The sequence below is a fragment of the Furipterus horrens genome, unplaced genomic scaffold, assembly GCF_987537825.1.
Source record: "Furipterus horrens unplaced genomic scaffold, mFurHor1.1.pri manual_scaffold_15, whole genome shotgun sequence".
Lineage (NCBI taxonomy): Eukaryota > Metazoa > Chordata > Mammalia > Chiroptera > Furipteridae > Furipterus > Furipterus horrens.
In genome coordinates, this window is record NW_028327185.1 from 10440980 (window position 1) to 10467514 (window position 26535).

General features: G+C 54.8%; 1 protein-coding gene across 1 annotated transcript; it reads right to left on the reverse strand.

Annotated features, from left to right (window-relative positions):
* Positions 1-616: 616 nt before the first annotated feature.
* TMEM63A (transmembrane protein 63A) lies at positions 617-26179 on the reverse strand. The gene is made up of 24 exons (XM_090263543.1): positions 25781-26179; positions 22517-22695; positions 20801-21000; positions 18943-19022; positions 17917-17983; positions 17009-17046; positions 14268-14410; positions 13570-13621; positions 13112-13220; positions 12469-12539; positions 12085-12165; positions 11699-11822; positions 11472-11605; positions 10548-10685; positions 9918-10071; positions 7888-7994; positions 7694-7780; positions 7167-7229; positions 5035-5197; positions 4076-4181; positions 3660-3827; positions 2867-2982; positions 2470-2532; positions 617-1203 (listed from the first exon to the last, which is right to left on the reverse strand). Exons 3-24 carry the CDS (start codon positions 20996-20998, stop codon positions 1036-1038), a joined length of 2430 nt encoding a protein of 809 aa, XP_090119669.1. The 5' UTR covers positions 20999-21000; positions 22517-22695; positions 25781-26179; the 3' UTR covers positions 617-1035.
* Positions 26180-26535: the final 356 nt, after the last annotated feature.

A 26535-nucleotide genomic window follows, 5' to 3' on the forward strand; every position in this document is an offset into this window, starting at 1 on the left:
CGGGAAGCAGTAGGAAGGCAGTGTCTCTGGTCAGTTGTCTCAGCCCCGGGATCACACCAGGAGAGAAGACAAGGGACTGCCCGTCCACCCAACAGGGGTCACAGCTCAAGGGCGGTACACAGCCCTGCACCCAGCCCAGGCACCCCCTCCTCCTCTCCCCTGCCACAGTCCTCCCTCAGCTCCACAGAGGCCCTGGGCATTCTCTCCCCCATCACCCCACTTTGGAGTGAGCAGACAGATGGAGCCAAGGGCTGGAGACGGAGCCCCACACACGGGCCCTGAAGAGGCAGGAAGGATTGGATCCCACCAGTCTGGCGGAAGGGCACTTTATTAGTCATTAGCACTGTCCCTGACTGCTGCAGGGTGACCCTGGCCCAACCAACCACAGTGTCACTGGCAACATGATACAAAAACAGGGAACCACAGCGGTGTGCGGAGGTGTGTGTGCCCGGCAGAGCCTGCACTGGCCATTTCCATCCTGCTCCCCACAGCCCACTTCTGGGGTGTATGGCTCAATACACCGGGGTAGGGAAGGGGCCGGAATGACCCTGACCGTCTTCTGGACCCCATCTCAGACCTGGGCCTGCCGCAGCTCTTTGGTTATCAGTTGGGGGGGGGGGTGTCTGCGTGCTCAGCGGGGAGGTCTTCCACCTGAGAGAGTTGCCACAGCCCCTGGGCCTGGAGGGGCACCATTCCAACACGTGATCATGGTAAAAATCACAGGGACATCATTCAGCTACAGAGTAGGACACCGCAGAAGAGGGATGGGGAACGAGCAGAGCCCAAGGGTCGGGAGCTGCACCGGGTCCCCTCACCACTGCTGTGACCAGAAAGCACCACCCGATGGCAGTTCTGCCCCAAACCAAGGGTCAGAGTCTCTTCCTGGTTGGTTCCATCTTTTCAGAGCAGCGGCGCTTTAAAAAGGTGGACAGAAGTCCTGAACTTGGTTGGGGTCAATGTCAAGCTACTTCTGCACCTGTGTCTTCTCACCTCTGGGCTCCCTGAGCGTGGCCCAGCCCGGCAGCGTGCCGGCCCTCAGGCCTCCTGGTAGGCAGCCGCCACACTGTCCGCAGGGCTCTGGGCCAGGCACTGCCCAGGGACGGTCCCACTGATGTTGCGGACGGCTCCGTAGGTCTGCTGCTGCTGTGGGGACAGGGCGGTTCTCTCTGAGGCCACGCTGCTCAGAATCCGGGGCATGTAGGGCTGCCAGCAAATGAGAGTGTTAGTGCTCGGCGGGGTGGGCATGAGAGGCTGTACCCCGTTTACCCTGCTCCTCCTCCACTGTCCCCCTCCTTCCAGGAGGCACACAATGCTCAGGAAGGACACACAAAGAAATAACCTCAGCTAAGGACGTCAGGAACCAAAATATGCCAACTGCAGAACTTCCTAGCAGCCAGAGCAAAACAGAAAACGCCATCAATTATCCCGTTCTCACGCCCATAGAGAAAGACGCACAGACACCCGTTTCTCAGAAGAGACAGCTTTTCGTGGCACTAGATCCTCGGAGAAGTCCTCATTTTCTATAGGAAACAAGTCTATCTACGCAAGACAGGCTTGGGACGCTGTCAGTGGGGCTGCTGGGAAGCTGAGCCAATGAGTGGAGGTTGTTTCTCTTTCCAGCGCCAGGCTCCAGCTGCTGACCCCAGCGGCTCAGCCCTGCTCGGCCCCTCCCCAGACCCAGGCTGAGAATAAGGGATTTCCATCACCCACCTGCCCTGCTTCTTCCCTTGTCTGGCAAGCACAGCCACGGGTGTGCCCCTGGGTAATGAGTCTTCCTGAGCACCCTCTCTGGGGCTGGTCCAAAGACAGACACTGATAAGGGGACCTGACACCTGGGAGGTAGCCACTGGAAGGAACACTGCTAATGAAAGGGTCACTACCCAGCCCCCGCCCTGCCAGGTGGCTGGTGGTCTCGGTCTTGGGGTGCTGTGGCTCTCTTTTCCTTTCTCAGCCCCACCCTAGGAGCAGGACGCTGAAGGCCACAAGCAGGGAAAGCCAGGAAGGAAAGGAGACCTGGTGTCTTTCTAACAGCGCCTGCTCTGAAGCAGGTGCCACGTTCATTTGTTAAATTCAAAAGGGAGTTGGTTTTGACACTGCGGAGGACCTCACTGCTGAGACGCTTGCAACAAGAGTCACCGAACCACGGGGCCTGGGGGTATTGCCTCACAAAAGGCGCAAGCTCACCAGGTATTAAATATGCAGGGCAGCAAGGTGAGCGGGGAACTGAAACCGAGGGGGATGGGCTACATGCTGGCAAAACTGATTCTCTTCTCAGGGAGGGCTGTGGCTTCGCACATGCAAATTAAAGCACCCAGAGGGACTGAGGGTGACACTGATTCAGCAACCTGCCTGACGTGTGACCAACCAAGGGACTTCCATCTTAACAAGAGAAGACCACAGCATGGTGGCAGGGCCCACCTGGCTGGGACGGCTGCCCATGCTCGGGGCTGGGGCAGAACCGTAACTTACTGTGTACGGTGGGGGCACCTGGGCCTGGGCCTCACTTCCGTTGTCACTTGCCCAGTCTTCTGTCTGCAGAAAACAGCAGAAACTTCCAATGATAAACAAAACTGATGTTCCTGAACTAACACCCTCTAAACAAGCAGACTATTAACGCCCAGAATAATAGCACCAGCTGGCACCGAGCTCCCAGTGGCAGCCCAAGAGGGGATGGGGGCGGTGCAGGGAGGGGGGAGGGGGTGGGGAGGGAAGCCACACATTACACCCGGCTACCCACGCCTTTCCCGTGGACAAATAAAACCTGGAGAAGGCTGTTGATCTGTGGCTGGGTGGAGGAGGGGTGGAGAGAAAACCCACATCTCCTCCCACACCCCAGCTGGGTGGTGATGGGAGAGGGGCCCTTTACCTTGTAGTTCAGAGGGCTGAGGTGCTTGAAGCACCCAAAGCAGGTGTAGGCCAGGCAGACCAGGATGGTGAGCAGCATGACCAGGAAGGTAAACAGGGTGGCAGGGGCCGTCAGACCTGGGGACAAAGGGTTGCCAGCCTTTGAGAAAGAGGGGGACAGGGGCTGCCGCTCACCCTCACGCTGGTGGGTAACTGCTCCCTCGGGCAGGCAATAAGAGATAATACACACACACACACCCCTTCACAGCCAGGAGCACAGGGACCACCGAACAGCGGGCATCATCTCTGCTCCAATTGCAGCCACTGGGATACCAATGGCCACTTGCCAGCTTCCTTGTTGGGTCTCCCACATTCTGGGTTAGGTAGGGTGAAGGCTGCCCCAGGGCCGTCACACACCTCTCCTGCCTTTCCTTTTTCCCAAGAGCATCAGATTTCCCTCCTGCATGTCCCCACAGTGAGGTGTGAGGACCTGGAACCCCCCACCACTGCCAAAGAGTCCTCCAGACCAGCTTCCCCAGCTGCTCAGGTTCAATGCCCCCCCAAAGCTGATAAAGTGACCGTCTTCTCTCTCAGGCAGTCCAGGCCACCTGGCTTTCACCAGTTACACTTGAGCTTGGGCTAGCTTAGGTTGTCAAGACTGCACCCAACCAGCCCTCCCCAGGATGCCACATTCTGATTGGACACTGAGAGGATGCTGTTCAAGCAGTGAGGGATTTGACTGGCTGGTATGGACATGGGAATGTGAGGCCGAGGGCTGCCTGCCTACCCTTGCTTGGGTCAGAAGGGCCCCTCACCCAGGCGCAGGAAGGAGAAGAAGTAGAGCCAGAAGAGGCACAGGATGGGAGCAGCCAGGGCCTGGTTCACAGCTGCAAAATGGATCCTCTTCTCCAGCTTGGCCGGGAGGTAGGCAAAGTAGAGGTTGTGCCGGTCCACCATGTGCTTGAGCAGGATGTAGATGAGGCCTGCAGAGATGGGGCTGTGAGCTCTGTGCCCTCCCACTGGGGTGGCTCTTTGTGCGTGGAACTGGGGCGGCAGCTGCTGTTTGACCGCATGAACTGGGTGTCACCTATGGCTCTTTGACAGCGTGTGGCTCTTGTGGCTCCCAGAGGTCCCCTGTTTGCAGAGCCCCATAATGGCCCATGATGGCTCTCTTGGGTGTCTGGTGGAATCCGCCACCCACCTACCCCGGACCGGCCCCAGGGCCACTCACCGAACGGCACAATGATGGGGCAGGTGATGCTGTAGGCCATGATGACGGTGAAGACACACAGCATCCACGCATACATGGCTCCGAACTCGTACTCAAAGGCCTGGTTCTGGGGGAGGAGAAGAGGGCGAGATGCTTGCAGGCCTGTTCTGCCCCAAACCCCTTCTGATGGTTCCATGTCGCAAGAGGAAAGCCGCGTGAGAAGGACTTTGGAAACGGGAAACTCGCAGCTCGCCTGGCCTCTTGCAGTCCTTCCTCTCCCTCCACAAGCCTCCTCCAGCTTCACTCAGCTCATCCAGACCTCCCAAGGCGCAGCGATTCATGTTTTCTTAGAGTTTCCTTTGTCTGAATCATGTCTACCCAGCAGGACCATGAGCCCCCAGAAGACAGTGACCCCCTACAGACTCTGGCATTAGACCCAACACCAGCGCTGCCTGTTCTGGCACGTGTCCTGGGCTACACACTTAATTAACCTCCCTGCGGCTTAGCCTGAGCGTCTGCCAAGTAAGGAACCGGGAGTGCCCGTCTCGTGGGGCATTCTGACGATCAAATGAAAGAATGCAGCACGTCTCTGACTTTCCTCTCACGGTACCCACTCAGCAAAGGAGAATGAGAGAAACCACGGCCCCCGACCTAGGGAACAAATGCCACCAGCCCCAAATGCCTTTGACATCTGTTATAACCTTAAGGGTTTACGCAAAGGATGCCCCCAAATGAGGAACGTGTTGATGGTGTGTGTGTGTATGTGTTTGTGAGATCAGACTGGTTAAAATGCAAAAATCCACTGTCCACACTCCTCCATGCAGGGTTCTCAATCCTCCGCTCCCCCTCCCCCCCAGAGGGGGCCCCACCCCCACGGTGAGCACTTCACAAAGTGCCTGGCACAAGCAGGGCGGCTGGGAAGGGCCCAGGTGGGGAAGCTCAGAGGGGAGTCAGCGTTGTGCCGTCCCACCAACCCCCACCTGCTTGACGTTCCTGCGGTCAGCGGCGGTCTTGGCCATGATCATGCGGAAGGTGTAGAGGATGAGCCCAGGCAGCCGCAGCAGCTCCATGCCATTGCCGATGAAGGCCGAGGCAATGACATAGTTCACAAAGAAGGCGCCCTGGTCAGGCAGGAAGACGCACCTGGGAACCGGGGAAGGGGTGTGAGCTGAGACCCCGAAGAGTCTCCTGCTAGGCCTACTGCTAGGCCCCCCGAAGCTTTGCACGCGGCCCTCCGTTCCGCACGTGCGTGTGCAGCACACACTGCGAGAGAAACTGAGCCCCTGACCCTCTTCTCGTGGAGTTTACACCCAGCTGCGGGGACACAGCAAACATGAGCACCAGGTGTGAGGAAAAGGAAGCAGGACGGGCAGTGCTGACTGTGTCACGCACAGCAGCCCGAGACGCCTTTCTGATACGGTGATTCTGTGCAGAAAGGTAAAGACTGAGGTCATCTGGGAGCCGTGGAGGAAAGAACACACAATGGCTCTCGGGATAATGGCCATGGGACAAGAAGCAGGGGCAGTGGGAAGGCACGAGGCCAAAGGGCATGGAGGGCTAGCCTGGCGCAGAAGAGCGTCTGACTGTGGGCAGGGTCCCTCCTGCCACCTGTGTGGCACAATGGCAGTGGCGTGGAGGTGATGAAAATGGTAGCATTCTAGACCTACCTAGATTGTCAAGATTTACTGATGTCAGGGTGTGCCATGAGACGGAAAGAGGGGAGACAAGCAGAACTCAAAGGTTTTTGGCCAGAGCAACCAGAGAAACAGAATCATGGGTGGGGAAAATTGTGGGGTCGGCATATTTGGGGTTAAAAGTCAGGGGTCTGGCAGAGTCGGAGGGGCCCAGCAGAACCCAAGCGAGGCTGAGGCAGGCAGTGAATACAAAGTCCGGGGGTGCAGACCTGGTTATAAAAGTGCACATCATCCAGGTACTCTAATTCAGTAGTCGGGTGGCATGAGAGTCATGGGTCCAGCTCAGGTCACCCAGAGAAGGAGTGTGGACCGAGGGCTGGGCCCTCGGACAGAGATATTTAGAGCTCGGGGAGATGCACAAGAACCCACCCAGGAGGGTGAGGTGGGAGAACCGGAGAGGGGAGAGCAGAAGCCAGCGAAGACAGCGTTTCAAGGAGACGGCACGGGCAATGTCTCAGATGGTGCTGACAGGTCACCTAAGACGAGGCCTGAGAGGTGACCATCGCACCTGGCAACCTGGAAGTCACTGTCAACCTAGACAAGAGATGGTTGGCTGTAAGTGTGTCTGTCTGAGGCTGCCAGCTCCTGAGTCACCACTGCACCCAGCAAGAACCCATGAAAAACAAGTCACCCTGTCCTTCCAAAGAATCACAGCCAGCCTTCCCTATAAACAGCTCTTTGGGAAAATCTCTCATGAGTCTGAGAGCCTATTTCAGGGGCTAAACTTTAGTGCAGTGGGGGCAGAGATTGCATTCCAGCTGTCTCTTCACTAGCTGGGTCACCTAGGGCAAGTGATTCAACCTCTCTGGGCCTCAGCCTCCTCATCTGTAAAATGCAGATGATGCTGTTTACCTCATAAGTCACTGTAAAGGTGAAATGAGAAAAAGAACAAAGAATTTAGCATAGTGCCTTCTTAAATAGTATTACTGTTAAGTGGGCATGGTACAAGCTAAGAATACTAACAAGAGCACATATCAGAAATAAGTTTAACTCCATTCCTCTGGCAGAAAGACTCTGCAGTCCAGGCCACGCTTCTGGTTGCGATGTTAATTATTCTCCACTCCTGCTTCCCGGCACCGCTGAGAACCAGCAGTTCCTTCTCCCCAGTGGCTCTGTTCTCAGTAAATAAGTTTTGAATGAGACTGAGACTAATTGAGAGCCTTGGCCTAAGAGATGAACCACATTTTTGCATGTGTAGCACAAAATTGGGCCAGTTTCCACAGTGTGCCTGAAGGCTCTGCCTGGCTCCAGCCCAGCCAGGAACCTGGCAGGAGAGGTGAGGAAGACCCAGGCCCTGTGGTCTCAGGGAGGAAGATGTCTGCTCTGACGCATGGACTGCCTTCCCACAACGCAGCTCAAGCCCCTGCAGGACATTACCCGGGTCCATGGCTCCAAAACTCAACGTGGCTGATACTTACTCCAACCGGATGGAGGCCTCCGAGGAAGTTTTGTCAAAGAGCCACCGGAAGAAAAAATCTAGACTGAAAGACAAGCGAAGCTCGTAAAAATTGACTTCCAACAGTCCATGTGATCACTACACACATTTTCTCTTTTTTTCAGCTCTAAAAACAGGCCGACTCTCAAGATCTACATTTACCCTTTAAAATGTCGCTCACTACAGTGTAACACACCGGGGCCTACTTAAACAGAAACTTCCTTCCTGGGGATAAACAAAGCCAAGATCAGGTCCTCCCCCTAAGGGGAAGGTCATGATAAATTTTGCTCTTGAGCTTTTTAAAAAATAGCTTATTTTTAAAGAAAGAGATCGTATCTCCAAGAGAATCCATGGACCAGCACAACTGCACTCCAGTCCAAGAGGGTACGACAGGCTTAAATGCTGTCAGGGATCTGCATTCACTGAAAAACCGTTTCTATCCTCCTGGGGACAGTGCTCTCCAGAGGTGACCCTGCTTTTGAATCTAGAGCAGGACGTGGCGACATGTACCTGGTGAGGCCGAGGGAGGGCAGAATCAGCACCATGAAGATCAAGAATATGTAGACCTTGGTCATCATGATCCGGTTTTCCCCTGACCTGCAGGAAGTCAGAGGTGAGCACTCACGGGCCCGTGTCCCATGCGTCCCCAGTAAGCTGTGTGCCCGTTGCCCTAGGGCACGGGGGTCAGCGCTCCCAGCACTCACTTGGTCCAGTGAGACTCGAGGAGCGTGGAGTAGTAGACCAGGGTCGGGAGCAGGGCCGAGAAGGACCACAGGAGAAGGGTGGGGAAGAACTGGCTGATGATCGGGTCCTGGAAAACAAGGTCCACAGGAGAGAGTGTTGGGGGCTTTGAGACCATGACCTACTGACGTGGCGGCTCAGTGAACTCCTAGAGTTGGGGTTTGGTCCTCTTGACCCCCCAGAACCAACGCTGTGCCTGGTTCAGGGTAGGTGCTCCATATCATTGGCTGAACAGACAATAACAGCACCTTTCGTTTGTACGACAGCTCTCTAGAGTGAAGGCAACAATTTCACATATAATTGAAGTCCCCTTGTCCTACTCACCAGATACATAACCTTTTCTGTTCCCTGTAGAAAACCAATGATAATGCCAAGGGAAGAAGGAACACTGAAGGCCAGGTTCCCTCCCCCATTGGCCTGCCCACTCAGCTCCCAAAGGCCCAGTTGGAACTTACCAGGACTGCTTCCTGTTTTTTCCCAACCCTGTACTTGTTATTCTCATGACATGATCTGATAAACTTACTACTTTCCCTGATTAAGTGTGCGTAAAAATAGAGGGAAAAATTATTTGAAAACTAAGTCAGATACTTTGGAAAGACTTGATAAAGGCCAATTTCTTTAAAATGCTGTTGAATTAGATGAGAATAAGTTAACTGTAAAAGACTGGGGGAAATGAAATCGAGGAGGGTTCTTCTATACCTAGAATGGCTTTGCAAGTATCTTTAAATTCTTGTTTTCCCCTAAGAAACCAAAATTGGAATCACCAACAATGAACTAAGGACACAGTTTATGTAAAATTGATAAAGGGGAACTCCAATCAGTAGATCCATCCTCAAAAAGACAGGCCTTGACCATACCTCAAGAGACTGGCAAAGAAATGAACGCTTATATGCTTTCAATCTAGACCAAACTGCTTAGTGTACACTATGTATTTTTTATTATAAATTGAGTCAGATGAGAGAGCTTCAACCATACATTATATCACTGAATCACCATCACAACAGACCCATGAGTATAATATGGCAAATGTTTCGACTCGTTTTTAGAGGAAAAACCAAGGCTCAGAATGCATCCGCTAGGAAACGGCAGACAGAGGACCAGGGCCTCAGGCCTCCAGCCCAGGGTACTTTCCCAGACGGTGCTTAACCAAATGCCAAGCGGAATCATAGAAAAAAAAAATATTTCGGCTGATATTTCAGCAAAGCCAACATCTTTTAAAGTAGATGCAAATTTAGGGAGTGTTTAGCTTTTATCTCATCGATTAAAAACCATTCGCTACCTATCTAGAATCAATGACATTATAACACAATTATCAAAAACTGAAATGTAAAAGAAACAATTAATTCATGGGTCTGCCACCCCAATCCAAGAAGCTCTTCCATTCTTTCCCGCCCACTCCCCGGAGCACCCAGCGTACGCCCGCCTCACTGGCTGTAACCATTTCTCAGAGACGGTTTACCTTCCGCTTTTATCATAAGCCCCCAATGTCTACCACAAAGTCTACAAAATTTTTTTAATGGATGCGTGACATGCTATCAGACCAAATATACTTCATTCAACTCAAATGACACCCACTGATGAGCATTTAGATTAATTCCACATATATAATTATATATGTATTACATATATATATGAATATATGAAATGTAATTATATATTTATTATATGCTTTATATACAATGAATGTATGTGTTTGTGTGTGTGTGTGTATTTCTATACGTATAATGTCTAAATCACTAGAAGACATTGTACTAAATGTGGCCATGTCTGCTTAGGGCTTAAAAACAAAAACATGGATTATATGTCAGTTACACCTCAATGAAATTTATTTATTTATTTATTTATTTATTTGGAAAATAGCACAGACATGAGCTGAACAATGTGACATCCTGCTCCATTGCCCCCCACATCCCTGGGTCCCCATCCCTCCCCCACCCATGATGCCCTAGTGCACCAGGCCTCCTGGGATGGGCCTTGCAGAACGGTCACTCACATTCAGTGCATGGATGGGTTTGGTGACATTGAACTTGTCCATGGTGGAGATGATGATGGAGGGTGTGGTCAGAAAAAAAAGCACCACGAAGAGAGTAAAGTTGATGCCCAGACACTGGACCCACCAGCGGAGGCCCTGGATAGAGAGGTTCTTCCTGCAGAGGAGGGGACACGGGTTCTGGGTCCTAACCTCCCAGGATCTGGCCACCCGCCAGACCAGGAGTGCCCATGGCTGACTAGGGTTAGAGGTCCCACTGAGACAAGGCAAGCGACTCTCCTGAAGGCTCTGGCTGAGGGCTCATTTCAGCCTAGGTGAGTACAGGTAAGTTCTCTGCACTGACCTTCAGCTAACGGAAGGTCAAATCTCGGGGCCCTATGAGCTCAGAGGGAAAACAAGTTATTCACTGCTAACTGTTGAACTGATAATATTTTAGATCTATAGGGAGAGGTAATACTATTTAAAATTATTTTCAATTATTATTTCTTTTTTTTACTCTTTTCATGTGTCCCCCAGGCTAACAAGGCAGGTAACACCTGATCTAAGGCTGCACTGTCTGACATATTAGCCTAGTCATGAGACCCATGGGGTACCGAGCATTGAAACAAGACCCTTCCAGGCCTGAGGGCTCACCAGCAGATGTCCTCGGGGTACGAGGCAAAGGTGACTGTCCACTTGGAGATGCAGAGCTCTCTGCTGTAGGAGGATGGCTGGGGCTCACCTTTGCACCTAAGGCCCTGACACTTGCAGACATTGAAGTCTTTCAGGATGCTGCCGGGAAAAGCAGAAAGGGCCAGGGCTCATACCAACCCCCACCCCGACCCCGATGCCATGTACGTGCACAGCACACGGGACCGAGAAAGCCTGGAAGCCTCATGGTGCAGGACCTTTGCTTTATTATTATTATTATTACTATAATCAAGGCTATGATAGAAACAACATGCTTGGCACACTAGGTGGAGGATTTTAACCCTACGAGCCAAGAATTATTGTTCCTATTTTACAGATAAGGAAACTGAGGCTCCCCGAGTCAGGTTCTGCACCCCATCTGCCTGGCTCTGGCTCCCAGGCTGCTTGCGCTGCCCCGCACACTGCCCACCCGCTGGGGTCCCGCTGCCAGCGGCTTCACCCTCCAATTCTCTCACTCACTCCCCAGGCCCCCTAGTTGTCACCAGTGTTCAATAAGGCGTGTTCCCACTCTGATCCAAAATCTCCCTCTGAGAACTCCCACCTCAATCCTCGCCAGCCCCATGGGTCCTACTCTCCCCCCCTTGTCCCCCACAGAGCACCCAGCAGCTTCTGTGCTGCTGTCTCAGAACATTCTTCTTCTTTCCGCTGGCCTCCTCCTGGCCCAGCCTCCCTTCAAGTCTGCAGGGCACACCCAGGAGACCCTTCCCAGAGTCCACGATGCCCAAGGATGGGAAGACAAGGAGAGAGCTTTTGCTTGGCCACCTCCTTTCCACGTCCCTCTCCTGACCCCACCCCCTGGGGCTCCCCACAGCAGTGAGTGCCCCGGAGTGCACAGGGGTCTGCCACGGAAGGGCCTGGGGCACTCACTAGGTGGCCATGGACTTCTCCTGGAAGGTGACGAAGGCCATCCCCAGGGGCTGGTCCTGGACCCTGCTCTCCTCCTCTGCGATCCTGTCCACCAGCCTGTCCTTCATGTTCGTGTAGTAAGAGATGGCGTCCTCCTACCAGAGGGCACATCCCTGTGATGAGGCGGCCTGGGGCAGGTGGCAGGGGGACCCCGGCGCCCGCATGCTGGCCCGGGTGGGGGCCCTCACCCGCTCACAGCCTCGCACTTCGCAGCAGCAGAACTGGCCGCAGGGCTTGGGGTTGATGAGGGTCCGCTGGCCTGTCTTCACCTGCTGGTTTGTGTAATAGGTCAGGCTCTTCTCTGTCTTTTTTCTGCATTGGGCAGGTGGGGAGGGGGGGACAGGGGACAAACTTCAGACTCACAATCCTGTGGCACGAACCCCACATCCTCCATTCCAACCCGCAGTCACTGCCGGGACTGGGAGTTCAGCTTTCTGAACAAGAAAAGGGCAGAGCCCCCGCCCGCCCCCCCACTTCCCAGCTGGGGGGCCCGAGGCGGTCAGGGAAGCAGGGTGGGCATCTCTGGGCAGAAGGGTCAGAAAGTTGCGGCCCGCCCACCGCCGCCCGCCCTCACCTCTCCTTGCACAGGTACATCAGCTTGGCCACGTTGTAGCACAGTTGGACCTCCAACACCTCGCACGTGGGGTACGCGCCCCTGTGCCCAGGGCAAAAGACGGCGTTAGGAAAGAGAACCCCCAGGCGGGTGAGACCCCCACACCTCCAAGGGCAGCCGGGCAATCACTGCTCGTTCCTGCGTCAGCAGACCCTTCCTCTTTCTCTTTCGGCACCGGCAGAACCAGCGCAAAGCAGCCATTGGATGCTTGTGGGGCAGGACCTCAGATCTCACCCAGGTGCCCACATGGACGATGTAAGGCACTCTCCCAAGGCACCTGCCCCATGGGCCTGTGTGGTCGCACCTGGAGGGGCTCGCTCCCCTTCTAGTCCCGGCCCTGCTCACCGGAAGTGGCCCTCCACTTCCTCCTTCGTGGTATATCTGGGGAGTCCTGTGATGAACAGAGTCCGCCTCACCTGCCGGAGAAACACACCAGAGAACAAAGTCACCAGGACACACCGGTCTCAGGCGTCCAGGTGCTCCCCTCCCGTGGCCTCGCGCAGAGCCCCGGAGCATATCTAGACGGCGCCTTCTCCCCAGCTGCACAAAGAACATTTCCAAAGCAGTTCTGTGAGCCTCCTTTGCATGACTAGCGACTGAGAAAGTACTCAGAGAGGGGAAGTGACTCAAACAGGGTCACACAGCAGATCAGAGGAGGACCCAGGCCTGGAACCAGGAGACAGAGCCCGCCTCCTCCACCCAGCAAGCTGTGGGTTGCAAAGAGAGAGGGGCTGCTCTCAATCTGAACACCTTGGAAGCCACTTAGAACCAGTAACTACCAGCCCATATCCCACAAATCTAAGGGCTAGTTGGCAGAACAAAAAACTATCTAAATCCTAAAATAATCTATCATAAATATATTTTTTTTAAGTTTGAGTGCGAATGCACAAGCCAGGTTACACAGGGGACCCTCGTGAAGCTCACTGCTGTCATGCACCTGGGGCGGGGGATGCCATTCCTCTCTGCCCCCACCCCCAGCCTCACTCACCAGGTTCTCCTCTGTGTACTTGATGGACTGGGTGTGGTGCCGCATGAAGCCCACGGTGAGGAAGAGGTAAATGACAGCGAAGATGGTGTGCAGCCAGAGCAGGTTGTTGCTGGTGGGGGGAGATACCACCTGCCATCAGGGTGGGCTCCCAGGCAGGGAGCAGGGGTGCAAGGGCCGGGACTTGGCTACCGTTACTGCACTGAGCTGAAGGCAAATGGCTTCATCCCAAGAGGCTGCGTGGCCAGTGCTCCCTTAGAGGGAGCCCTGTCCTGACAAATGCACACCGGTACCTGGGCCCTCCTCGTTCCCTAGAACCCTCAGCCACACACTGGCTGCCAAGGTGCTTTCAGACATTAGCCCGCCCCCTGCGGGCTGCTGCTGGCCCACCCTGGGCTCCAGCACCCGCCTCTCCTTGGCCCCGCCCACCAGCACCCTTACCCGCTCCTACCCCTACTCACTCAGTCGGTAGATTTGCTATCGTTGTCCTCCCAAAACTGTAAGGGTCTTTGTCTGCAGAGAAGCACAGATACTTAGTCCCAGGGTCTCCGTGGGGAATGGGGGAGGGGCATGACCAGCCTCCCCTGACCAGGAGGGGCACAGACGGCCGGCCGGACTGGTCAGAGGACAGTGACGCCCCGACCAAGGCCTCTGCTTTACCCCAAAATGCTCCCTGACAACTTCTCAACCCATCATGAGGGTAAAGTCAAAATCTGAATCCGTCTTGCTTTGAGATTTTTGCGGCATTCTTGAGAAATCTGGAAAGATCCTAAGCTGTTCCCAAAACCAAGGCTGGTAACCACTGGGTGTAAGAAGTGGAATCATGCTGGCATTTTGGAAGCTAGATTCCTGCAGGTGCTTAGAAGCAATAATTCTTGCCTCTGGTTTTTACTCTGGCCACCTGGTTTGGGTGGAGGCAGGAAAACATAAAACACTCTTGGAAGCCCCTGATTCTATAAATCTGGGAGGGGGGTTCCTTCTCCTTAGAGCCACAAATTGATATTAGGGGCCCCAGGTGTGGGGTGGATTCTTCTCTGGATTTTTAATCAGGTGGAAAAGTCCAGAAGGTCACCCTGAGACCCTGTCACATCTGAGAGTGAGTGTGCCCCTTCCCTGGCCTGCTGCTCTGCCGGCAACAAGGACCACAAGGATAATTTACCGAGCAAGTCGCCAGAGAGGTTGACAGGCAGGATGATGCACAGAGACAAGAAGCTGACCACCACCAGCAGGAAGATGATGTGTCTCTGGAAGGACAGATAGTGGATGGCGTCCTCCCCACACCACTCCAGGATCTGGTCATCGCTGGTGAAGACACACACACGGAACCTCAATGAGGAGGAGTCACAGGCCGGGCCCTCGCGGCCTTGCATGAACTGCCTCCGCGAACCCTCATGACCTAATTTTATCTCCGGTTTTTGACAGATGAGTACACAGAGGTATGGAAAAATTGCGTAGCTTTTGTAATCGCATAGTTTGTAACGGAGGAGCCGTGATGGGAACTGCAGAGCCCGAGCTCTTCGCCCCACACGCTGCTCCTGGGCAGAGGAGCTTACTCCCACTACGTCTGTGTCTCTAGAAACATTGATGCTCACGTCTGTGCGGGGGTGAGAGGTGTAAACACAAGGATCCCACTCCCCTTTCTGTTTCTATGAACAAAGCCCCTGGCGGGGGGCTGCTGGGAACCCCCTTCTGAAGCTCACAGCCCGGTCCTTCCCCGTCCCCCCACCAGCCCGGCTGGGAGAGAGAGGCAAAGGCATTGGAGGCTCAGTTCACCCTGCTGCCCCTGCTCCTCCCGGTGCCCCCGCCGGGCCCCAGAGATAGCAGGTGACTTGCTCTGCCCTCGCTGCTATATTTGGCAGTTCTGGGTCACTTGGGGACGCAGAAAATTCTGGTTCTGACAGCCAGACTTCCATGGGACAAGGGGTGTCTCCTGATAGGGAGGTATCCTGAGGGTCCTGCTTCCAGATGGCCGGGAAAGCGCTGTCCTGGGAAGGGCTCAGGGCGGCATAAAAAGGCAGAACGGAAAGCAGCGTGGGCTTGGCAGCGGAATCCAGCTCAGCCCCCTCCAGGATCGGGTCACTGGACTCCCCCAAAGCAGGGAAGGGACTACCTGCTAGCGACCCAGTGACTCAGCAGGGGCAGCAAGAGACCCTGAGGATCGGGCACTGGGTGCTGGGTGCACACTCAGAAGTCTGCTTGCTGAGGTGACTCCTTTTTACTATTTACCTGGAGGATAAAGCTTTGCAATGAACTCTTTTCCCTTCTAAATAAACTGCCGAAATGCACATACTTTGCCACAACCCATGCTCACTAAACAAATATTGGTGAAGAGTAAAACCAACAAATGAGCCATGTTCAATACGGCTTTTCCTGAGACTCTTCTGGCTGCCCTGTCTTGTTGGGGAAAGGCAATTCGGAAGGAAACTGGGAGGCCTCTTTAAATGTCCCTTGTGATATTGGCTGTGAGCAGCTGTTAAAATTTAATTGCAACTTTAGAAAAGCCAAAGGGTAGTCCTTTCTGGGGCTAGAATGGAAGAGAAAAACACATCTGATATAGTGTTAAAATGACAAAGCAGAATAGATAGCTGCGCCCATGTGACAGTCCCACTCAATGAGGAGTGAGTGTCCGTGGAGAGGACGGCTGGGGACGCAGAACGATGAAGAGAGTGGGCATGGAGAGGGGAGTGACGTCAGTGCACATTTGCTGAGCCTTTGCTAGTTACCATGGAAATGATGAGTCAAAGTTTCTGCTTTTGCCCTATGGGGGCCGAGAGTGGGGTCCACAGCCCAGAGAGGGGACAGTGTCCTGAGCCCCGACCAGCAGCGGCTGTGGAGCATGGCTGACCCAAGGTAGAGTTATGGGTGACTTAAAATGTCTTCCTGTGATTCTCTTCTGTGTGTGCTGGACTTTTTGCACAATGCATGTGTTACTTCCAGAAGCAGGAGGAAATGTGTCCCAAGGACCTGATTTTGTGGTGGGCACCTCCATCTCTCCCACCTCTGTCCCCTCCCTGCCTCCCTGAAATGCCTTCTCCTGCTTCTTCCTGCTCCAGACCAGCGTTCACTGGCTTCTATAGAAACACTGACTCCTGTCAGTTCTCCTGGGAAAAAAGGCCCCCAAAGTCAACCACTTAGACAGCATGTATTCATTCATTTGAATTAGGCAGAGCAGGTGTCATCCTCTGCACCTCTTTATAGTTGGGGAGACGGAGGCCCAGAGAAAGGGACTTGCCCAGTGTCCTGAAACTACCACACCTCATCAGTTCCCAGGGGTCGATTTCATAATTTAATGAGCACAGCTGATTGCGGCTAATGGGCAGCGCTTCTCATTCTTAGTGCTATGTTAAGTAATGTGCATCTAACAATGAGGGCCCCTTGGACGTGATGGCACAAGGCAACAGGTGGCAGAGCCCAGACTCGCATCTCGGCTCCTTCCACCACCTTGGTTGGAGGTGGCTAATCAGCTCACATCACCAAGTACCTCTTTTAGGATTTCTCTCCACAGGCCCCAAGTTTTGAAACAAGTGAGAACTTATAGCGCAATGAGCTGAATATATCGAGCGATCGTTAGTTCTGCACTTCTCACTAGTTCAAACACACAGAAAATTGTCTAGAGGAGCTTCCATTCAAAGATACCCATGTTAAATATAAAGTAGGCATAATTCCTGCCTAAAGCAAAGCATGAGTTTTATTTAATTAGCTTGTGCAGAGGTTGCCTGGACCACCTTTTTTCTCAGCTGCCCCATACTGCTTTGAACCTGAACTAAAAAAGTACCTAAGAGATCCTATCTCAAGATCGCGAATCCTGGCTCTTTCCTCCGGACTGATCACTCGAGCACACACATGCACATGCACATACGTGCATACACACATGCACACGCAGTTCCATGCTGTACTCACTTCAGACGAAAGATTGCAGTCAGCCAGGGGCAGCAACCCTGCAAACAAAGAGACCAGAGATTAGCTTCCAAGCATGCCTGTCTTGGGAGCAGATATAATCATCTTCTTTGACACTAACAGCCATCGAACTTCCTCTTATATAAAAACAGTGCTTTTGCCCCAAACATGACAGAGTCTACATGCTCCCAGTCCTTCCCAGTATGCCCTCCATATCTGGAATGCTCGCGAAACCTCTCAAATTTGACAATCTGTGGAGTTACACAGACTCCAGGGTCAAATCATGAAACATAAATCAATAGTTGATGAAAACTCGGGGAAGCTCTGGAGAAAGTGGTGTGAGTTTCTGTTTGTTTCAACAGGAGTGAATGAGGCCTGGGACAAGAGAGCCCTGGAGTGGGATTTAGAGGGAGGAGGGTGTCTGTAGGTCTTACTGTCCAGCGAACTCCCTAACGCTGAACTATTACCCAGCCTTGTGTGTCTTTATTTGAAGACAAATATTTGCTCATCATTCACCTAACAATTACTAAGTACCTACTACTGGGTGTCAGGTGATAGGGCCAGTGCTGGGTAAGACATGGTCCCTGCCCACATCTGGCTCACTAACTAGCAGACAAGTCAATAATTAATTGTCACACATGGGGATTCCAAAGCCCCCTGGCTGAGGGTCAGTCAAGTCTCACGATCCCGGGTCATCCAGCTGCCATCTCCCCTGTGGCATTTACAAGTCCAGGTGGCTTTGTGAATGCAGAGAAGAGCTCTCACCCACACCTGCCACTCAAGATCCAGGACACGAAGTTAGCACCCGAACAGGAACACCAGTGCTATCTCCCACTGACTCATTACCGCCGGGCCCCCGCTCCGCCCCCTCCCCCACCGGCCACAACCACAGCTGTCCCTTAGATACCCACCAGCTCGCTCTCAAAGTCTTGCTGCCCTTGAGAGGAAGACGATGACAATCTCCGGAAGCTGGATTCACTAGAAACACAAAAGGAAAAAAATTCAGATCATTCTTTTTAAAAATATCTGGCCCCTGGCTGCTGTGGCTCAGTGGATTGAGCGTCGGCCTGCGAGCCAAGTGTCACTGGTTCGATTCCCAGTCAGGGCACCTGACTAGGTTGCACATCAGGTCCCCAGCTGGGGGCGCGAGTGTGAGGCAACCACACAGTGACATTTCTCTCCCTCTCTTTCTCTTTTCCCCTCTCTCTACAAATAAATAAACAAACAAATAAATAAGATTTTTTAAAAAAATCTAAGGACTATGTCCAGTATCTTGCTGCCTCATAGAACTCAGGACCAAAGCTACTAGCCCTCAATGGCTGGGACAAAAATGTAACTCACCCTGTGAAAAGTACAGACAAAGGACAATGACCATCTCCTAGGTATGTAAGACATAAAACTTTGTTATATGTGATTATAACATGGGGTCAGGTCAGCCTTGACCCTCAGCACTATGACTGATTTACCTAAACTGACTTCTAAATGTTGCGCTTACAAGCTATTTCCCAATATAGCAGATAACACTGGCACCATCCTCCTTAGTTGATAATGAAAGCCCTAATTATCTAAAGGAACAAGATTTCCTCCTCAGACTGAAGCCAGCAAGGTTCCCGGCCATGGCCAGGCCAAAGCCCCAATAGAGAGCTGAGCGTGTGGGCCTTGGTTTTCTTGTTGGCACAGTGAAGGTCACATGGCTGTCCTCATGGGTCTGCAGAGCAGACAGACACAGTGTCTGGTCCAGGCCTGGCAGATGTACCCAGTGAGCATGATATAGCACCAGCATCGTGTGTGGTTCCTGTCTGGTGAGCTTTACAAGCCCCCGGCCCACCCCAGTCTCTCTCTCTCTCTCTCTCTCTCTCTCTCTCTCTCTCTCTCACACACACATACACACACACACACACACACTTAACTCACGTTTGAGTCAATGCTTTTTTTACCTGCCTGCTTCTGACACCAGGGCAATGCGCCCATAATCCCAGAATCTTCTTCTTATGAAGGAAAACACCAATATTAAAAACTAAAAGTAGAAAAGAAACCAAGTGAAAGCATACTGAATGGCTTCTAATGAGACGAGACCGCTGTCTCCGGGGGTAAGCCCACCTGCCTAGACTCCGTGGGGCTAGAAGGGCCTTGGAGATTATCTACGCCCAGAGAAGGCACTGAGCTGCCCAAAGCCATACAGCTCAAAGGCCTGATGCTTTGCTCAGTCCCTTCCCAAGGTCTGTCACTTGTCCCCAAGTCACAAAGGCTGTCGGCGCTGGCACTGAGCTTGCCTGGCACTCTCCTGGTCAAGCACATGGGCCCTGCCCTTTGTTATCAAGGCAATATCAGCAGCCTTGACCTTCCTCGGCCCTGATCAGTCTTCAGCCGCCCCTGAGCAGGAAGGTCTGGCCTCATAGCAGCCCTGGGGAGCAGCTTACTTTACTTCTGCACATTATGTAGAATTTCACTTTTTGTTACAGAACCAAAGTAGCAGAGCACGCAGGCAGAGCTGGAAGTTGGTGATGTATTTTCAAAGGCAGGGGAGCCACGGTGGAGGATAACAAGGCGGCTTGGTCAGCGCCGGCCCGCTCTGTCCCGACGGCTGCTTTCTCAGCCATGTGCTGCGAACATGACCCATGAGTCCAGGTTTTCCAGCCCCCTACTACCTCTGGCTCTTCTGTGACCCTCCCCCCCATACCTTCCTGCAATAAAAATCCACCCCCACCAGCACACTCTCCTAGAGAGCAACTCTCTCTGCTCATCCTACCCTGTCCAGGCGTACCCCACCCAGCCCACCTAGGGCTCCCCCCCCACAGACTTCTCACCTTGGCCCCAACTCTCCCCTCTCTGAAGAAGTTGCGTTATAGCTCCAGGGCCTCCCTCCTCCATGAACCCAGCTCCCTCAAATCCGCCACCACACTGCTGCCTGCTCTTCCCTCTCAACCAAGACCGGTCTCTATGACAAACGGGTTTTAGCTCCAAGACATGGGTGCTTCGGCTCTAAGGAGCCCTTTTCCGTGACAGCATGCGTAGCACACGGGTGCCCACATCAGCTCATAAAGGACCAAACGGGGGAGCCAAACTCGGATGCACACGTTTAGACCTGAATCCTGGGGACTGAACTGGAAAGGAAGGGCAGGAGAACTCCCCCATGCCCCTCTGTTGGACTCTGTGTGCCAGCACACCTGTTTGATATCTGCCTCTTTCCCTTGGGACCTGGGACGCTCATGCGACCCTAACTCCCCCTCCCTCAACCCCCACCTAACCTCTGGCCCAGAGTCATCCCAGGGTGTCCACCCCCTCTGCCCCCAGAAAACCACATTTACTCATATGGGGTGTTAGGGGAAGGCATGGAGAGGGACCAACCATCCTTTTGGCATTTGTGAAAGGAAGGGGCCCCTCGTAGCCCCAGGAAGTTTCATCTAGCCACTGCTGAGTAGTATAGGGAAGAAAAACGGCGTCGTTCACATTGGGGGGATCTTTGGGAACGATAACAGACTGATAACTCAGTAACGACGGTAATAATCAAAGGAACCGTGACCCGTGTTCTTTCCACACCTTGCCCTATTTAGTCTTCTCTAAACTCTCTGAAGGAAGAATTATTAGCTCCATTTTACAAAGCAGAAACCTGAGGCCCAAACTATGTAATATATCCAAGGTCCCAGAGCCGTAAGTAGCAGAGTTGGGACATGAACCCAGGTACGTCTGGCTCCTCACCTAGTTTCCCAGAAGGCCCCGGTGGGGGCTTAAATAAACAAATAACTCCGGGGCGTGGGGGGGGGGGGTGAGGGCCGTGATTCACAAGGGTCTTACCAGGAAGCAGCTGACGTCTATGAGCAGAACAGTGGGGATGCCGCCGAAGGTGACGCCCTGGAGCACGGTGCTGTTTTTGGCTGAGTTGTAGCAGTAGGAGTCATTGGGCTGGTCCCCAATGCCCAGTCGGTCCCGGATGGACACCGCCCTGGACTGCCACAGCTCCAGGAACGGGGAGTCCATCATCGTGCCTGTCATCCCTGCAGAACAGGACCAGGCAGGTGGTCAGAGCTCAAGCTGCCGAAGTTTCCCCCGCCAGCGCTGGCAGAGCCACAGCTGGGTGTTTCCTCCAGGGGCACAGGGAGCTGCCAGCGGCAAGGGGTCGGGGAGAGACAGACACCAGGCCCCGTGTGCCTGGCAGAGTCTACAGAAAATAGCTCCATTATGGGACAGTCCCAAGGGTCAGGCGGATGGGGCAATGGCTCATGCAAGACACAGCTGGCAGTCTCCCAGAGTGGGGGGGACAGGAAAAAAGGGAAGGACAGGAGCTGCTGTGTCTGCATGCTTAGGAGGTGCCCAAGGGCCTCCAGCCTCCAGGACTACGGCCAGCAAGGTCATCCCCATGGGGGCCACTGGGAGAGCTAGCGAGGCGGACAGATAAGAAGGGACATCTAAGTATGCACATCTGCTGATCCATGGGAGCCACGGACAAACAAGCCCCTGCCCCCACTGTTCCCAATGTCACAGGCAGGCCCATTTGATACACTTGGAAGCTGAGGTTCAGAGGCTGGACACCCTGCCCCAAAATTAAGGAGCTGTTCCTGGCAGAATCGAGGCTCAGTCCCAGACTCCTGACTCACAGATACGAGATCCATTTCACCTCTCCACGCTCCCTCTCCAGCTGGTGGACAGACATGTGAGTTCCGTGACAGGTTAAAGGCCTCGCAAGGGGCAGCCAGAGAGAAGACATGGGACCAGAGAAGACAGAGAAGGAGGTATTCCAAGCAGGAGACAGGGGTAGAGACTCAGGGCCTTCACAGGGACCCCTGAGTACCCCACTGAGCTCCCCCAGCTCCGGCCCCTGACCCCTGCAGTCCCGAGCCCCTTTGGTCTAAATGGAAAGCCTGAAACATCCAAAGCAAATATTGCTCCAGGCTGGCTGCCGACCTCGCCTTCCCGGTTCCTGGTACCCCGGGTGAAGCTAATGAAAAGCTCCAGTGTTTGCCTCCTGACACTGAAGGCCCCAGAGTTAGTGCCCAAGTTCTGGCTCCTTTTCATGCTGCCTGTGGCCCAAGAGCCCGAGAAATGCTCAGCACCCTTTCCTCCAGCTCCGCCGCCCCAAATCTGCTTCAACCAGATCCCCGGGGGATTTCTGCCAGGTAGGGTTGGTTTTTCTACCTGTACAGGGACCAGAAGAAAAGGTACAGGGAACCCTGACAGAAGCTGGGACTCTGGGTAGTGCTGGGAGAGTTGTGTGCTGGGTGGGGGGTGAGTCCCAGTTCCGACCCTTGGCACTGCTGGACTGGGGACAAGCTACCACACGCAGAAGTGCAGGCAAGGTGTACAGGGAGGGTGACAGGTCCAAGTCATGCGAGGATTCCCCAGAAGACCGAGTCACTTTCTCACTCCCATAGGAGCTGGAGGGCGTGGTGCCAGAGCCATGGAGTTGGTGACTCCTCTCCTTTAAGCCCCACCCAGTGGCACCATCCCAATGGAACAACCTAGCTGGGTGCTGGGAGGCCAGTGCCCGCCCCCTCCTCCCGTCCTCACACTTACCAGACACCAGGGGACGTCAGGACCGTGGACGAGTCCTTGGAGAGGTCCTCAGATGGGGCTGGCTCTGGGCAGAGCAGCGGCAGCCCCAGCCACCTCCCAGGCTGCCTCGGGCCTGCCACTCATTTCCTGCAGGGCTTTCCTGGCCACAGGGTCGTGGAGCACAGTGTTTACAGATGTCCCTGAGGGAGCACAGACAGCCCGCGTCATGCGGAAGCTGCCTCTTCTCCTTGAGGAGATCTGACTTGAGACCCTCTGCCCACTCCCCCACCTCACACCTGCCCCGATGCCTCTGAACTCCTTAAATGCTCACATGGACCCTTTGCGGCCTCCCGATTGCCACCCTCCTGCCCTGGTCTCTCCCCCAACTCCCAGGACTGGTTCCAAGCCCAAGCTGCTCTGCGCCACCCCGCCCCTCCCTCCTCGCCCAGCACCCCTGGGGCTCCGGTCTCTCCCCTCTTCTTCTGTGGCTCTAGGCCGGGCAGGGTCCAGGGCAGTGGTTCCTGCCCCCCCCCCCCCATCCGAGCACTGGAGGTGGTGGGACTCTGAGTTGAGGACCTCATATGGCAAGAGTGGCTGCTGCCAGGGACAGGGCAGAATAAACAAGGGAGGCTTGAAACATGAAATAGTAAGAAAAACACATCCTCATAAAATGCTCACAGAGGGAACATTGTCCCTGGAAAGAGGGGGCGGGACAGCCTCACTCAGGCTGCTTCATGCCGAAGTACAGGCAAGCGGAGGCCCCCCGGAGGAACGCGCTGCAGTTCCTCTTCCTCCTCTCGCCCCAATCATGCCTCTAAGTCCCTTTCCTCTTGCCAAGTTTCCCCTTGGCGAGTTTCAGAGAGCTCGATAAAAAGAATTCAGCCAGCAAATACCACAAGCCTGGGATGGAGCCTGTCCCCATCTGCGCACTCCAGGTGAGGGGCCCAGGTGAGAGCCCACCTCGGGAGGCCCACGGTCTCTCTCACACCTTTCAGCCCAGCTGTCACCTGTCCCTGCCTGTTACATCTGCAAAGTTGAGATTCTGCCGAAACACCATGGTCTCTAATCCTCCGGAACAGGCACTGCTGAGAGGGCCGCTCTGCCCGATGGAGGAGGGAGGGGCTCAGCTGATAGGGGCGCTGGCTCACCAGGTGAAAAACTGATGGTTTTGGGCAGGGGCCAGACCAGCAAGTAGACCCTGTGGCCACAGGAGCCCAGCCCGGCCACTACCTTCACAACCTCCAGTCATCCGATATTTGTTTGTTAGGCATGTGCAAATACCTAGCACTTACCCACGCCTTCCAGCGAGGTCTATATTCATCGTTTCATTCCTAGCCAAGCCCCTGAGCTGTAGGAGAGCCAAGAATTCCTGCCGAGCCAGGTGAGCAGCAGGTGGTTCAGTCCCCCAACTCCAAGTTCAGCCCACGTGCACTGCAGAATCTGACTGTGGCCAGTGGGACAGACAGCTGAGCCCAACAGCCAGTCTCAAACTTGCCCAAGAAGTCAACCACCAATGCTAACCCACTGCCCAGCTGAGCTGGCGGCGAGGGCTGGCCCCGTAGCACACTCGAAGATCTCTATTTCCTCCAGAACTGCCAGCAGAACACGGCAGGAAGTGTGTGAGCATTGTTGGCTCTCACAAGAAGGCTCTGTACAAATTCAAGGTATTTTTAACATCACCAAATCTTCTGATTTTGTTACAACGATCCCAGGACTGCAAGCAGCCCTAGCCCTTCTGCCACAGGAGCTAACTCTAATCTTCTTGATGCAGAAGAAGCTTGCAAAGCAAACAGAAACTTCTTCAAGCGCCACCAAACAGGACCCAGGAACCTGGACACCTGTTCACCTCCACACACGTCAGCCCTGGAGTGGCAAATAAATGGCACAGCGTCTGGCGTGATGAGAGGCAGTGTGCCCGGCATTTACCTGAACAGGCTGTGGAGTGAGGGTCCTGGCACCATGTTGCTTAGACAAGTGGCTTCCCTCTCCATAAAGGGGGGTCAATAATGTTTCTCTTACAGGGCCGCTGGGAAGCACACACCTGAGAGGGGACCCATAAAGGACTCAGCCCAGGGCCCATCCCTGTAAACACTCAAGACCTGTCTGCTATGTTTTTTTTTTTTCTTGTTCTATTACAGTTGTCCCATTTGCTTTTAAGTCACCCTCCAGCTAATGGGAAAATGGCAGGACCCCATCTGATGTTTTCCCTCTTAGATTCCAGTGAACAGTCAAGAGACCTTTGTCCCAACACTAAACAAACGGGAGGATGCCTGAGGGGGAAAGACAGCCCCTGCTTCCGTTCACGTGTTCACATGGACCTCAGGGCAGAAGCGGACTTCAGGACTCCAACAGGTGTCCGAGGAGGGGAGAAGAGAGAAAGACAAGTGGGACTTGCGGAGGGAGAAGGGATAAGCAGTAAGGGGTGACCTGGAGTCTTTCCTCAGCCCAGGTGGGTGTCTACAACCCCAGGGAAGCCTCCCACAACCCCCCCCCCCGGGGGTCTGGCGAGCACAACCCACTGGCTTGACTTCAGACCCTAACCCTGCTGGGGCTGGGACACAGCCACGCAACTAGGTTCAGGGTGGAAGGAAGTTCCGAGGTGAGCGGGTCAGGCTCAATGCGGACCCCTAGCCTTGAGGGCACGGCCTGGGGCTGAACTGTGGAGGCCACCCAGGGTCTCGGGTAGCCCGCCCGCCTTTATCGGGCCCTGGAACCTCCGGGGCTTCGGTTTCTTAACAGAGTTCTCCTCGCCCTCCCCGCCCCCCAACTCCCAGTCTTCCTCTTCGGGACTCCACCAGGGTAGGAAGCGGTCACCGAGGGGCAGACGCAATGTGGTTTCAACCTCCCCCGCGGCAGGGCACTCAGACGCCTGGCCCTTTCCCAAGGCCTGCCTCGCGTAGAGTTCCAGAAGGAAGAGCCCAAGGCGGCGCGGACCGGGACTGGGAAGTCGGCTTCCAGCTGGCAAATCCCCAAAGACAGGGGAGGGGCTGAGACAGGGATCGGCGTAAAAGGCGAAAAGCTGGAGCCTCGGAGAGAAAGTCCGGAGCAGCATGGAGGCGGGGGAGGGCGGACAATGGGGGCACCGGGGCTGCGCGGCCCGGGGACTGGCCCTGTGCTCTCACCCACCCGCCCACCCTGCTAGGGAGTGGGGACTGCGGGGGCCGGAGGTCTGCTCCCCGAAACCTGACCCTTGACGTGGCCCCCCGGCGCAGAGCCCAAGTTCTGCGCGCCCGGGAAAGGCAAAGGGTGACATTGCCCCTGCCCAACGACCCCTCCCCACTTTACCTGCGGAGGTGGAGCAAGTGGCGCGGCCGGAGGAAGTTGTCTGGTTCCACCTGGTCGGGCGGAGCGGCGTCCCGAGAACTTGAAAGTTGCAAAGCGAAACCCTGGCGCCTCCTGCACATGCGCAGAGCGGCGGCCACCGTTTGCCCAATTTGCAGCAGCCGCCCGCGCTGGCGTCGGACCTGAGGCCACCACCCGCGCCTCCGGGGCCGTGCGCCCTCGCGGGCCTCGTCCCTTGGCCCCGCCAGCTCCTTCCAGGGGCCGAGGAGAGCTAATTCCCCTCAGGAGCCCCACGGCACGTCCCCATATTCCGCGCACCTCGGGGAACCCTGGGCCACGCGCGTGCGGGGAGAGCATCCGCAAACGTTCGTGGTCGACCCTGTTTTGCTCTATTTCCTGGATGGCTGCTAGGCCGCCCCGGGAAGTGGGAGGATGCAGAGCTCAGCTGGGCTCACCACCTGGCTTCCGGCAGTCGGCGCGCAGCAGGTGCCGCTGCTTCCCTGCCCGCCCGAGTGAGAGTCCTCCGTGTGGCCCCAAACCGAAGCCGCACGGAATCGCTGAGCGCGGCCTGCCTCCCCGGGTGGGCACCAGGGTGCTTCCTCCGAACTGGACTGAAGGTGGGCGGAGGGCGCCGGGATGTGCACTGGGCAGGAGCGCAAGACCCGGCTCAGAGAGGAAGCCAAAGAGCCCCGCCAGCCTGCCTGGTGTGCAAAGTGTCCTCCTTCGCAAGCTTGGTTTCCGCATCTGCAACACCTAGG